At 37.4% G+C, this 14,915-nt stretch overlaps 1 protein-coding gene across 1 annotated transcript in view; it reads left to right on the plus strand.

The window, feature by feature from the left end:
- ALDH1A1 (aldehyde dehydrogenase 1 family member A1) overlaps positions 1 to 14,915 on the plus strand; it is a 56,321-nt gene that overhangs the window by 21,799 nt on the left and 19,607 nt on the right. The window contains exons 3-9 of the mRNA XM_004439639.3: positions 186 to 326; positions 2,721 to 2,850; positions 4,472 to 4,533; positions 6,057 to 6,185; positions 7,532 to 7,645; positions 12,369 to 12,471; positions 14,013 to 14,197. Of these exons, the coding sequence (XP_004439696.2) occupies positions 186 to 326; positions 2,721 to 2,850; positions 4,472 to 4,533; positions 6,057 to 6,185; positions 7,532 to 7,645; positions 12,369 to 12,471; positions 14,013 to 14,197 (864 nt within the window). The remainder of the gene's footprint in view (positions 1 to 185; positions 327 to 2,720; positions 2,851 to 4,471; positions 4,534 to 6,056; positions 6,186 to 7,531; positions 7,646 to 12,368; positions 12,472 to 14,012; positions 14,198 to 14,915) is intronic.

Consider the following 14,915-nt stretch of genomic DNA (forward strand, 5'->3'; position numbering starts at 1 on the left):
TCTAAAGATTAGGTAGCAGTTGTAATTGCAATATACGGTGGTGGAGTTTGAACAATGTGCTAGATTTTGAGATAATGAAGACACAGTACTTGCTGATGAGTAGCTTTAGTTTGTTCTATAGGGTTATTGCCATTGGATTTGTGCATATGTTTAGCCTACCAAATTGAATTCCTTTTGACTTGCAGGAGGATGTTAACAAAGCAGTGGCGGCTGCAAGACAGGCTTTTCAGATTGGCTCTCCATGGCGTACCATGGATGCTTCCGAGAGGGGACGTCTACTATACAAGTTGGCTGATTTAATTGAGAGAGATCGGCTGCTCCTGGCAGTGAGTATTAACCAAACTAGGCAGGTAGCAAGATCTCTAGAAAACATTCATTGTTTGGAACAGCAGATTGTTTTGGTTTTGGTAATCACTACAAGCTCTCTACAAACAAAACGAAGAGATTTCATCTACCAGCTCTCCCTCGTAGGATCGTTACCATTTGAGCTTATGCTTACATAGTAATCTGCACTCTAGTTCTGGATGATGTTAATTTCTGCTCGCAGAATAGATTCTACAGCCTAAACTTTGACAAACTGAGTTAAATCAAATTAAACAAACTTCTTTCCTTTATTCTAAAATTTCTCAGAGTCTTTAACAACATCACAAATATGTGAATATCCTAGAATAATACACTGTTTATCGAATTTGTTTGACCACTGAATTCTTTTAGTGGAAAATCTCATAGTTTGTTAAAGATCCCCAGAGTATTTCTCTAAAATAAGTCTTATTTCACCTTGATCTAGCCTGCCAAGACACTTAATAAATGGCCATTTTTTCCCTTCCTGAAGTGTATTTGTTCACAATGCTCTTGATTAAATTATGTTCTATTTACAGGTGGAAGCAGTGAAGAATAAAGAAAAAAATCCAATCATTCCTGTGTTTATAAAAATTATGTTTTTATATATACTGGGCTTTTTTTTTTTTTAGCAGTTGGATGAGTCAGCACATAAAATGAGTGGGGGAGCTATTTCCTTGTTTTCTTCTCAATTGGGCATTACAGTGAAGCCAGTTTAACACAAACCAATGCCAAGATCAGGTTTCAGAGTAAATTTTTATTTTTATTACCTTTAGAATCTTAAATTGGCTGTAACAAAGAGGCCTACATTTAAAAAAAATCAACATTAGCAATTACGGTTAATCAAAGGACCATTTTTTAATCAAAGATTCAGCATAATCCAAAGTATACAAAAACATGTAATTGGAAACTATATACAACAAAACTATATTAACCAAATGTCCTGTAGGAAGAAAGGAAGAAAGCAGACTTTGGTAGAACTTGGCTTCTCTTATTCATCTGATCTGTGGATTATGGAGTGTTGACTCCCTCCGTAAGCATAAGAACCTAAGGGGAAGAAAGAAGCAGATATACAAAAATCATGTTTGATTAAATTTTGAGTTGGCACGCAGTATCATGTAGAGACACAAGATTATATAATTGACGAGAAACAGCTTTAGGAGTTTATCACTGGTACATTCCTGCCCCAGCAGACCATTAGGTTCCAAAGAGATGGGCCGGCCCTGTGGCTTGGTGGTTAAGTGCGCGTGCTGCGATGCTGGTGGCCCGGGTTCGGATCCCGGGTGCGCATCGAGGCACCACTTCTCCGTTCATCCTGAGGCCGAGTCCCATATACAACAACTAGAAGTATGTGCAGCTACGACACACAACTATCCACTGGGGCTTTGGGAAAAATAAAATAAATAAAATCTTTAGGTTCCAAAGAGCTGTATTAAGTTCTGCTTAAGAAAAGGAAGAAAAGAGGAAATAGGCCGTCGTATGATAGTTGGATCACTAAACTAGAAAATGTTGAACTTTACAGCCTGACCATTCACACAATAATTATGATAATAGTGGCAAAACTGGGAGTTTCACAATTAAAAATTCTGTGGAAGAAAATTTATGGATGAAAGGTCCAGATGTCACTTAAGTTTGTGTGACGTGATTGGTTATATCTAGATGGAATGCAAAAATTAAAATTGATTATTGGGGCTTTATTAATAGTCACCGACACTAAATTGTCACCCACGGTTATATGATACAATAAGTGAAATCTTGCTGAAATTTTGATCTGACTAAGGAAACTAGGTGCCACTCTCACCAGTTGTGTATATCAAATTGTGACCAGTTCCTAGAAAGTTAGTTAGCTGGAGGACATTTAGAATGCGGAAGGAGCACTAGGGTTTAAAAACCAGAATCTCAGTATCCTTTCTACCAAAATCTTGCTATGAGACCGTAAGTGGGTCTTTTTAACTCTTTTTTTAGTCTCCTTTATAAAAAGAGGAGGTTAGACAAGAAGACTTATAGGATTTCTTCTTTATCCAAAATTCTCTAGCATATGATTATTCAAAATATTAACTATGCATTTTTTTGTGTGTGTGTGAGGAAGATTAGCCCTGAGCTAACATCCGATGCCAATCCTCCTCTTTTTGCTGAGGAAGATTGGGCCTGGGCTAACATCCGTGCCCATCTTCCTCTACTTTATATGGGACGCCGCCACAGCATGGCTTGATAAGCGGTGTGTCAGTCCATGCCCGGCATCCGAACCTGCAAACCCCGGGCCACAGAAGCAGAGCGCGTGAACTTAACCGCTACACCACCTGGCTGGCCCCATAACTATACATGTTTTTAACCGAAAATTTTTCTTGGAAGTTTATATTTGGAATTTGATCTCTTTTCAGACAATGGAGTCCATGAATGGTGGAAAACTATTTTCTAATGCATATCTGATGGACTTAGGAGGCTGCATAAAAACATTACGCTACTGTGCAGGCTGGGCTGACAAGATCCAGGGACGCACGATACCAGTTGGTAAGCAGCTTTGGGAACCACCAGGGCTGGGGGTAGCAGTGATGAGATTACTGTAGTGCTGAATCATTCCAAACTCTCCCTTATAAAGAGGTCAACCAAACAAGGCAAAATTATTTATTCCTTTACTTTGAGATAATGCAGTTCTGAACCTGGAAGTTCTGCTAAGATTCATCAAATAGCTTTTAAAATTGTTTCAGCATAATCATGCAGAAGACAGAAGACAATACTATAAGTATTTTAGAAAATATTGAAGTAAGAACATTCTTATGCCCACAATTACTTATTTAAAGCAACTGTCTCTGTATGGACCCAAATTTTTCAAAGGTGGCCTCTGAAATTATTTATTTGGGTTTTATTCCAATAGTGACAGTTATACCCTTTCTGTAATGTAATTATTTAAACCTCCTTGCATGTTCCAGTATAAATCCGTTATGGTCATCTGTGCCTGGTCTAACTCAGTATAGTTACAGCAGATTAATTAAACAAACCAATACACATTGATTTGTTTCAATAGCCTCAAAGCAAAATGGGACTGTGTTTATAGCCCGATTAAGAATTTGTGTGAGTGAATGTGTACGTACGTGTTTTAGTATTTTAGTAGAATATGCGCAGAATGGGATAAGAATATAAAAAAGCATCAATTTGGAAAACATTAGGGGTAGAATTTAATTCATATAAACTTATTGACTATAGAAATTCAACACCCTCCAGGCCTGGCCCTGATGGACGTTTGCAATCTAATTGGAGCATCCAGCAGGTTAGGAGTGATAGCCAGGAAGTTAAAAGAGGAGATTGAGACCATGGTAATACCAAGAAATGTGGCTATTTTAGAAACTCTTACTTTACGCTTTGACAAAATGGAGAAGTCGTTTAAAGTACAAATAGATAAGGAGCCTTCTTGCTATGATAGCCAGGAATCTTTTGTGGGAACTGGAACAGAACAGAATACAAAGCACAATGTAACCTCAGGATGACCACATCAAACTTTGAGGCATATGAATCAATCAAATTCAGATTGAAAAGAAATGTCTTTCACTTCTTGCATTATTTTTCATGAACTAAGAGAGTTTGCTTTTATTATTTGGTAGGCAAAAAAGAACATTTTAGAACAAGCCAGTAGGAAAGGCTTACTGCTCATAGGGAGATATTTTTTAATTCTATTATTTTTTGAATTTTACTATTTTTTAAATTACATTACTTAAAAAAATTCTACTATTACTGGTAGAGCTCAGACCTGCCAGAACAGAAATCTAACAGTTCTTTTCTTAGTTGCACACCTGTTACTTCCTTTATCATGAGAGAAAGGAAACTTTAAGAACAAAGATGAAACTTTGAGAATGATGATGATTTAGGTAACACTCCTCTTATATGATTAAAGACAGAAATAAATATCTTTCAGATCTTTTCCAATTTTGCATCCTTGCTTTGACCTAACTCAGTTTATGGTTCTTCTCATTTCAAATTACTATTTGAGGGCTCAATTTTTCATTCTGTAAATATTTAGAGATATGTTCTTTTTTTTAATTATTGTCTACGTCTTCCTCTCACATCAACCCTAAACCACCATTCCATGAAAATCAGGCACATTTGTCTATAAATAATTGTATGTTTTATTTTGCAGATGGAGACTATTTTACTTATACAAGACATGAGCCTGTTGGTGTGTGTGGCCAAATCATTCCTGTAAGTTGGTCTTCTATACAATTTTCAATCTTAAAAACAAAAAAAAAGAGTTCTAATTCTATTTTATTTGATAATGAAGTTTCTCCAGAACAAATGGATGCTTGGGGATTTGCTCAATATGGAGCAAATATGGTAACTATTGAACTTGGGTCTCCCTGTGACTGAACTCCTTGGATATGAATTGTAAGTCCAGAAACCTATGTATATCCTGGCCTCTCTCGAGTGTGTTTCAGTATTATAGCACTAACAAATCTTTACTTTTTACTCTATGGTTTGTTTTTAAAAAGTTGTGTTATATACTCTTTTTAAGACCCATGCTTTACATGTATAAAGCACAATGATCATCGCTGGCACATCTGCTGAGGACACCATTTTAGTGAAATGTTGTATGACCTACCACTCTCCAGCACTTTCTATCTCCTCATTGGGATTTCTTATCATGGAGAATTGTAGCAACCAGAGTGTTCAAATCCCCAATGAAACATTTTAATTAAAATGGAAGAAACTATTGGAGCGCTGTAATGAATATATCCTACCTTTAGATAAGAGGCTTTGATACTTCAAATTCCTCTTAGGAAAGGTAGTATTTTTAAGCAGAATCATGGAGATTTTCTTTTAAGCCCAACAAATACAAGACTATCTAAATGATTTCACATTAACTAACATTCAAAAAGGCCAAATAAAAAGATGGTAGTGTCCTGAAGTTCTTCGATGAGGAAGTGGCAATGACTTCTCTCCTGCTTCAATGAGATTGAAATGTATACACAGCAACATTTTGAATGAAATTGCTCATTAGTTCAAAAATACCAATAAAATTTGCAAAAACTATACAGTCCTGAATACTAATAATAGCTAATATTTACTGCATGCCTATGATGAACCAGTCACTCTGCTAAGCATTTGGCCTACTTTCTCGATGAATCCTCAGGACAACCTTCTAAAGTAGAAAGGACTTTTATTGGCCCCCATAGGTGACGAAATCATGCACAGAGATCATGGAACTTGTCTGAGTTCACATGGCTCGTCAGTGGTTGAGCTAAGATGTGAACCAAGCTCTCAGCCTCCAGAGCCTAGACTTCTTTGTCGTTAGCAAGATATCTGTCTTAGAAATAAACATTACTAAATATTATTATTGGGTAAGCAGTTACAATAAATGATCTATAGGGAGGGAGAGATAATCACACTTTTTAAACACTTACAGATAACTTACAATATGTTTAATAGTAAGTCTTGGTTCCTAAACCATGCAGTGATTTCTTTTTCTTGGTAGAAAAAGACCTCAAAATAACAGCACCTGATAAAATTTTATGGCTGTCTCTTGCTCCCTTCCCGTATCTAGTTTATTTGGAGCTTTTTAGCATTTCTGAGTTGCTTTTGGCAATGAACTTGATTAAAATACACCAGATGATTAAACAAAACTACAATTATAATTTAACATCTACGGGGAGTATACAATGTAGAAGCTGAGTTAGCGAATGTGACTTTCAGCAGTACAAAGACTCTATTGTTATATTGCTTTCTAGTGGAATTTCCCGTTGGTCATGCTCATTTGGAAGATAGGGCCTGCTCTTAGCTGCGGAAACACAGTGGTTGTCAAACCGGCAGAGCAGACTCCTCTCACTGCCCTTCATGTGGCATCTTTAATAAAAGAGGTAAGTTTCCTAAATCAAAGTATGCACAAGAACTCAGGAGTCCCATTTTACAATAGGAAGACCTCATTTGGTGCTACTATAAACTGCATTATCTCTCAGTAGCTCCTGTCCAGTGGTGCGGACGCATTTAGTGTGGCTGCCGGCTGGAATTTCTGGCAGTCAACCCAATGAACTGCCGCCAAAATGGAGTCAGGAAGCCAGACTCAAAGGCTTCATGTCAAACAGTCAGCTTATGATCACTTTTTTGTTTCTTTTGCCAAACTTTCATGAATGCAAATTCATGTTGACATTGATATAGCTTTCTTTCAAATGTTGAAATGTAATTTGGTTTATATCTGCCACTAATGGCCTGGAAGTTCTGCAAATTTGTTTAAACTAGTCCATCTGAAGGTTGGAGGCCTCTGCACCCATATACTTGCTGGTAATATTGAGCAATATTTTTAAACACACCTACAAGTGAAGGGATATGTTTATATTCTCTTTTCTATTATGGTTTCCTCTGCATTTACCTTCTTGCTCAAAAACTGGCAAAAGAGCATATGAAATTTATTTTCATCAATCCAGATTGTAACATCTTTTTTCTTGCAAACAATTTATTGTCCTTTGTCTTTCATAGCTTACCAAAGCTTAAAAAACAAGCTTTAGTCACTAGAAACTTAAATTTAGGAAATCTGAACACATATCTTAAAATATGCTTGACTTCAAATTTAAAAAAGGCAAAAGAGATGTCCAAATGAGGCATTTTGGTGCAAATAACATGAAATTTTAATGTGCCCATCTCAGTTGCTACACTGTTTTCTACCCGGTAATTCTTTACCTAGGAATGAAATCCGTTCTGTGAAGGTTAGCAATAAATGGGATGACTGTGCTTACCTAACATTTTACCGATTAAGTAATGCCAATGGAAATTTGCAACCCACATGGTATGCCCTGAGCAATCAACAGCTAGAAACTAAAAGTGTGAGATCTTTTTAGCTTCTTATTTTTGCTGATGGGATAATAAACACACTGCTTTCCTTCTCTGTGAGTACTTTACCAAACACTTTTATACCTACTATCTTTCTGAGTTACTATTATGAAATTTGAGATGGCCATCATTGGAGCAATGATCCATAAAAGTCAAACATGGACTTAGCCTGAGGAGAAATGGCCCTCAATAATGCAACCCTTGAGGTTATTTTAAGTGGGCTAAGAAAAGAAATAATAAAACCACTTAAGTGAATTTTTCTTGGTAGAGAAACCCATAAGGTTAGCAAAAAGAGGCAGCTTTGATCCCATACTCTTCTCTTTTTTCATAGAATTAAATTCTCAAGTCTATCATAACTTTTTTACTTTTTATCTTTTAGGCAGGGTTTCCTCCTGGAGTTGTGAATATTGTCCCTGGTTATGGGCCTACTGCAGGGGCAGCCATTTCTTCTCACATGGATGTAGACAAAGTGGCCTTCACAGGATCCACAGAGGTAACATCATTTATTCAAGCCAGTAGTTAAGAATGTCTGCATCTCCAGCTGTCAGATGTATGTTTTATGTTAACTGTGTTTAAGCTGACATTTCTTTAAAACAAAAGTTCTTTTTAATGATTTGTTCTTTATTCTAGCCTCAAACATGTTTATAGAACATAAGCAGATGTAGCTGCGATGAAATGAAAACCTGTTACAACCTCAGAAGAGCTGGAGTAAACAGTTTTTTAGTGTGTTCACTATACTTTCCGGGATGAGAAATGTGGCCGATTAGAACTTGTCATGTGATTAGTAAGATTTATGATAGAAAATATAAATTAGGCTACGTGATTTGTGTGAATGAATGTAATTTTGTCCTGTAGATTATGAAAATCAATAGCAGAGCCTCACCCTTAGCTCCTTACTTGGGGCTCTCTCTTCCCCGGACATTCTGAAAGGGAGCCAGCAGCTCAGCGTCCCTGGATATTACTGCTGGCCCAGCCTACCTTTTCTGCCTCTCTGGCTCCAGCTTGGCTTTCCAGAAGACTAAAGAACAGGGCCCCAGCCATGGGCACTGTGAGGAGAGGCAGGAGAGAGAGAGCAGTCTGCAGGGTAGAGTTTGGGAGAATGGATTCCCATCTATTGAGATGATTTTCTATTTCAAGCAAAAGAATGTGGTGAAATCATACCATACCAAGCAAAAAAATTCTTGAGTCATTCTATTAGATTATATGACGTTGTTAGATGTTCAGTGCAAAATATAATGCCTATAATGCTCTTACTGGTTTACAGTATAGAGGAAGAAGAGTGAGAACAAACCCTTTTTATGAAGCTGCTGACACAAATAAGAAACGAGGCAGGTTGTGATAAGATACTAAGATGTGTAAGAAGTACTGTAAGGGCGTCCACAGGAGGGAATAATAATATCTACATGGGTGCTAGAACCTGTTCTGGATTTGGATGAATGGTTACTTTTTTTTTTTTTTTTGTGAGGAAGATCAGCCATGAGCCAACATCCAGTTCCAATCCTCCTCTTTTTTTTTTGCTGAGGAAGATTGGCCCTGGGCTAACATCCATGCCCATCTGCCTCTACTTTATATGGGACGCCGCCACATTATGGCTTGACAAGCGGTGCGTCTGTGTGCACCTGGGATCCGAACCTGCGAACCCTGGGCCACCGAAGCGGAGTGCATGCACTTAACCGCTGCACCACCGGGCCAGCCCCGAATGGTTACTTTTTTAACTCCTGAGAGATTGAGAAGCAAGAAGAATGTTCTAGATAGCGAGGAAAGGCTAATTTGATTATTTTATACTCCTAATTAGCCACTCCACGTAAAGAAATATTCACATAGAGAACTAAAACGGTAGAAAATTAAACTTTATTTTTCTTGATCTTTTTTAAATTAGATAAATAAATATATAGTTTTTCATGTTTTTTACATACATGGAACAGGAAAAGTTTGCATTCTGCAGACCCCTAACTGAGGTAGGGGAAAGCCAATCTCCCATTCGGGAATCTGTTGACAAAATGACTGGGAATGTTCAAGACAAGGCAATAAATTAAAAAATGCTGAACTCACAGGTTGAAATCATAGCAGAGGAGGCAGAGGCAGGAAGATACAAATTCCTCAAATTGGCATTCTAGACCTTCAGCAATAGGGACTCCAGCTGTTGCTCTAAATCCCACTCCTACTCGCTTCTCCAGTTTGTCTGGCCCAGGGGCTACTGCTGCCTGATCCCATCTCCAGCAGCACTGCCTGTTGGTCTTGGCTCATCCCTGACCCCCTATAGCATTTTGAGGGCACTGTACCTTTGCCCCCCCAAAAAAAACTTTCAGATTAGAAGTCTAGGAAAAATCTGGGTTCAAATTCTGACTCTATCCCTCCTAGCAGTATGTCTTCCAAAAGTTAAGTATCCTTGCTAAATTTGAGTTTCTTCATTCGTAAAAAGGAATAATAATATCTACTTTGTTGAGTTGTACACAATAAAATTGAATGAGCTAACGAGTAGTAAAACATTTAGCACCCTACTGAGTATACAATAAATGGTATGATGGTTATGTGTGCTCTGTACTCATTTCCATTTTCCCATTCCTTCCCCAATTCTTTGATTTCTCACACTAATTCAAAAGGTGTAAGAGAAGAGGTCCCCTCTCCATATAATATTTCTTCATCTCTTCCTCATCACTTCCTGATTATTCCACGTATCTTTCCTTCCTTTGGGCTTTTGCTCATGTGTGGCCACACCTACTACAGCATGGCTCCCACCATATGCTACCTCTCTGCCTTTCTCCACAGTCTCAGGATCACCCTGAACTTAAAAACTCCCCATCTGTGTTTCCATTATCCATGATATATAATTCTGGTAGTGCATGACCATTGCTTTGTCATGTGTCTCTCTCCCTTGTTGACTATCCTCAAAGACCGTCTTATTCATTGTTGTCTCCCAAAACCAGTACAGTAAGTACTTCTGAATAAGTATTACAGAATTAAGTGTGACTAAGATGATTTTAAAAGCTACACAGAAAAATCAGTCTTTCTTGGCTGTCTTTTAGCTTCAGGTTTGTTGGTTGGCAGATAGTAGAGAACTTGCCAAGTGCCATGAAAGAAGCAAACAATGGGTTACATGTTTTGTGGTTGTTGTAGCAATGACCCTCATTCTAAGAATTTTAATGTCCCAGTAGGTTCATTTAAAACAGAATCCTACCCACATTGTGCAGGATATAATGTTAAAACATTTCATGAGCATTTGCTGCTCTGCCCCACGTGGCAATGCCACGATATCAGGGAACATACTGTTTACCATAGTCTTAACAGTTATTTTTTCTTCATTGCAAATCTTTTTGGGAAAAATGATGAACTTTTACTTTTTTCCAAGTAAGGGAACAAAATCATAGCACAAAAATTGATGTTTCCTTGTTTTGGCTTTAGCTAGACTTTTGGGAAAACTCAAGGCAATCTTTTATTTGCCATCTGAACTTGCTCTAAGCAGAAGTGTAATCTTTCTCCCTCACTCATATTCTGACCGTTCCTCAGGCTAGTTCTTTTGATATCCGTAGCTTGTAGAAAAATGCCTCTGATCTTACTCCCTTCCCCAAGACAAAAATTATCAACTTGAATAAAATTTTTCTAGTAAATATTTCTAAGTTAGAAAAAGGAACAGAAAATAAAATTTAAAAAAAATGCAAAGAGAATTTAGAGAATTCAGTGGGGGAAAGGCAAACAATATTATCTAGGAAACAGAAAATTCTTTAATCATCTTAAATGAAAACTCAGTTTTTGACAGCAGTCATAGAAGTATGTTGTGGAAGGAAAATGGGATATAAGAGAAATTTCAGACAGCCTTTCCCCACTACAAGTCCACTTTTAGTTTACTTTTATTAACCTACAATTAAGAGTTTGATTTAGGGCATGAAATCTTTAAATAAGATGAAAACATTAGCAGAATAATTAATACTCTACCCTGTAATGCACAGTAGCAGTCAATTCAGTACCCACATAAAACTTAAACATACACTCAGGAAGCATCTACTTATCTTTTGTTAAGTTGAGACAGAAACTTTTTATTAAAATCTAATGTGTCAAGTAGAAAAAGAAATGCAGAGAATAAAAGAAGCAAGATAAAACGAATCATCTTTTAAAAAGGAAAGCAAAGATCCCTTTAGTCGTTAAGACTTCAATAAAAATAATAAAAAAGAAATCAACAGTCCAGGTTTTAGAGATGGAAAAACAAAAACAGCTACAGAAAATAATCTTGATGGGAAGTGTTCCACAAAGGAAAAAAAAGAGGAAAACAATGTCTTTCTCTGAAGAGAGGCAACCAGCATTAAAGAAGAAACTAGAACAATAGGATTCCAGCTAAATGAAGTAGCAGCTCAGAGCACAGATCCAATTTCTTTCTTCTGACTCCACTGTTCAAAGGTGTGGAGGGAGAGAAAGAGAGAGAGGGAGTAAGAGGGAGAAAGAGAGAGATAAAGAGAGGGGGAGAGAGAGAGAGAGAGATCTGTCAGTCAATCAACTGTTAAGTGAGCCCACTGTGATAGACAGTGCTGAGAAGAGGCATGCAGTGGTAGGACATTGTCACTGCTACCAAGGAGGTGACATCTGTTTGGAACATTGATATGTATACAAATAATACAATCCAAGGAGGACGCTGAACAAGTCCTCATGAAGGTTCTATGGGAGGTCAGAGGAAGCAATGGTCATCTCCCCCTAGAGTCATCAGAGAAGGCTTGCTTCAAAGAGGAGCTAAGACGTGAGCGGGACCCCTAGGAAGGGTAGGATTGGAGGCAGCCCAGGTCAGTGGGCATACAATGAGGAAGAGAGAGGGATGAAATTCAGGGGGTGGTGAATATGCCAGTTTGTCTGGACAGAGTTTGCTGGATCTCAGAAGAGGGATGAAAAGTCAAATAAATGTTATAGTTGGATCATGATATGTCAGATCAATCAGGAGAAAGATGAAGCTCTGATTGAAATGAAAAATAACCTCCAGTCTAGCCGTGTATATCCAGATCAGATATCGTGTTCTATATCTCTGTTCTCATGAGTGTTTTCCTGATCCATCACATGTTGATGCTTGGACGGAGGAGCCTTTGATCTGAAGGTGCCAAGTCTTGAAAGACGCTAGTGAATGTTTCTCCCTAATGAAACTGGTCTGTGGCACAAACGTCATATAAATTTAACGTGCGAAATAAACCTGGCTTCGTGAGAACAGATGAAGCCTTCTTTGTAATGCTCCGTTTCAGGTTGGCAAAATTATCAAAGAAGCTGCTGGGAAAAGCAATCTGAAGAGGGTGACCCTGGAGCTGGGTGGAAAGAGCCCTTGCATTGTGTTCGCTGACGCCGACTGTGAGTATAAGCCAACTTGTTAACTCTTCACCCTTCTTTTTTGGCATCTGATCATGCCTTGCAGTGAACTTGAAGTTTACCAAAGAGTTTGTCTTCTAATGTCAAAGTGTCAGGCATTAACCAGAGTCCAAAATTACTCTTGAAAGTCTCTTTAACCATCCTAAAGTTATAACACCTAGATAAATCTAACATAGGTACTATTTCTTCCTGGTTTGGTACTGCATTTAGGGGCCATAATATATATTTTTTCAACTCCATATCTTTAAATATTAGCATCATATTAAGCATGCTGAGATACTCTCAGACATGTTGGACTGAGACCCACTGGAGAGAGAGCAGTTTCACATTTGCTGTTTCCCTTCACTCTGGGTCATACACTCATTAAACGAAATGGCCAGAAGAAAATGAAACCTACTGTTTAGGTTTTAACGCCCCTAACAAGTGCAGTTGAATTTATATATATTAAATCTATAGTTATGATGTGACTCCACTACACAATATCCTATTCATTGTGATTGTATTATCAAGTAGAATTTCATAATTATTTCCAAAATTGGAGTCAATTAGCAGAAATAGATGGTCAAACGTTCATCTAACTCTTTCTTTAACAGCTGCGTTATCAGTACAAGGCTATAAAAACAAATGGCTCGTGGAATTGGCCTCTGTGGATATTATGATCTCAATTGAAGTGTTTTAGAGCATACTATCTTATTATATATTCCACAAACATGACAAGATTCCTAATTTTAGCAAATCTTTCTGTAAACTGCCTCCACTACAACCTCAGCAGATGTGATTAACTCACCAAGTAAAGATAACAATATCCAATCACTATAATGTGGAATTAAATCCTCAGCATTTAGAAAATTAAAATACAAAGAAAACTTTCTTATAGTTGTTTGGATCTACTAATGAAGCAACCTATTTCTTCTTTTTAAGGCCCATTCTACCGTCTCAAATAAACAGATAAAGAGAAAGAGAGTTTATAGGCATACATAAAATAATACAGCACACTTTAGATAGATTTGGAAAATGTCCTTCCTAGAATAGGGTTGTAAGGTGAGTGAGAAATTCTGAATATTAGGGGTTTTTTTTGTTTTGTTTTTTGTTTTCAGAAATATTACTTTTCCTATTAATCAGGGTCTCTAAGCATGTTTTGAAATTTTTATTTAATATAATAGATATTTCATATTTTCTTTGTTATTTATTTAAAATCTGAGGCCAGAAAGAAATATTCATAGTCATCCAACTAATTATAAGTGGAGATCTTTGTAAAAATCCTTTTCAATGAGATTTGACCTTACAACACTTTCCACATTCTTGGTAAGGCCCACATTAAAGTATTATTTATTTCCATAGCAAATAAAGGATCAGAAAGATTAATTTGTCACTGGCTGACAGGAAGTGGGATATATTGAAACTAGGTCTGACTACACAACTCATGATTTTTCTATACCACCATATTGCCTCTGAGAAATATGTATAAAAGTATGCAATCTTTATAAAATATCTCTTCTTTAATGGGAACGTCTTCTTTGCAGTGGACAATGCCGTCGAATTTGCGCACGTAGGGTTATTCTACCATCAAGGCCAATGTTGTGTAGCTGCATCCCGGCTTTTTGTGGAAGAATCAATTTACAATGAGTTTGTTCGAAGGAGTGTTGAGAGGGCTAAAAAGTATGTTCTTGGAAATCCTCTGACCCCAGGAGTCAATCAAGGCCCTCAGGTGAGTACACAATAGACAGAATAGCATTCACAGGGCACAAGAATAAAGTATCCTCTTTGGGCCTGGTTCTTATTAAATAAGATTATTTCCCATCCATGGATCTTCCTAGGTGACAATACTGTATCAGTTTGGTGATTAAAAAAACAAGGAATCTAACTCTCAATGGTAAAGAAAGCATCCTGTTATTGTGTTGCCCAGCTTTCATGGCTGGAAACTTGGGAATTACAGATGTGAGGAAAAATAACAAGTGCTGTAAATTTGTTTTCCTCAATCTGTACACCTCTTGATTTCTGTATACAGTTCGCTATCCACTTGGAAGTTCTTATGCAATCCCATCATTTATTCCTCAGAATCAATCCTTTGTCTCATCTTCCATCTCACAGGAATAGCCAGCTAGCCTGCCTCTAAATTCTCTCCAAAGTCTTCAGTTGCTCTGACCTAACAGTAATATGACTGTCCTAAAAGGTCCCAAGTTCCTGAATTTGGGGCAAACTTCTCATTTTAGTTTTTAAAACCCAATTATTCCCTAGGGTTCCCGTTTTCTTCTGTCTGCTTAGAACTACTATCAATAAGAGTGCCTCTCTCCCTTATGCAAAAACTTCTCTGTTCATTGTCTGTTATTCAAGCTCCTGGACTTTCGTTCTAAATTTACTCCTCTCCTTTCAGATCTTGATCTAGAGCAGTGGTTATCAACTGGGGACAATGTTGCACCCCATCC

The sequence above is a fragment of the Ceratotherium simum genome, chromosome 20, assembly GCF_057802395.1.
Source record: "Ceratotherium simum simum isolate JZ-2026a chromosome 20, ASM5780239v1, whole genome shotgun sequence".
Taxonomy (NCBI): domain Eukaryota; kingdom Metazoa; phylum Chordata; class Mammalia; order Perissodactyla; family Rhinocerotidae; genus Ceratotherium; species Ceratotherium simum.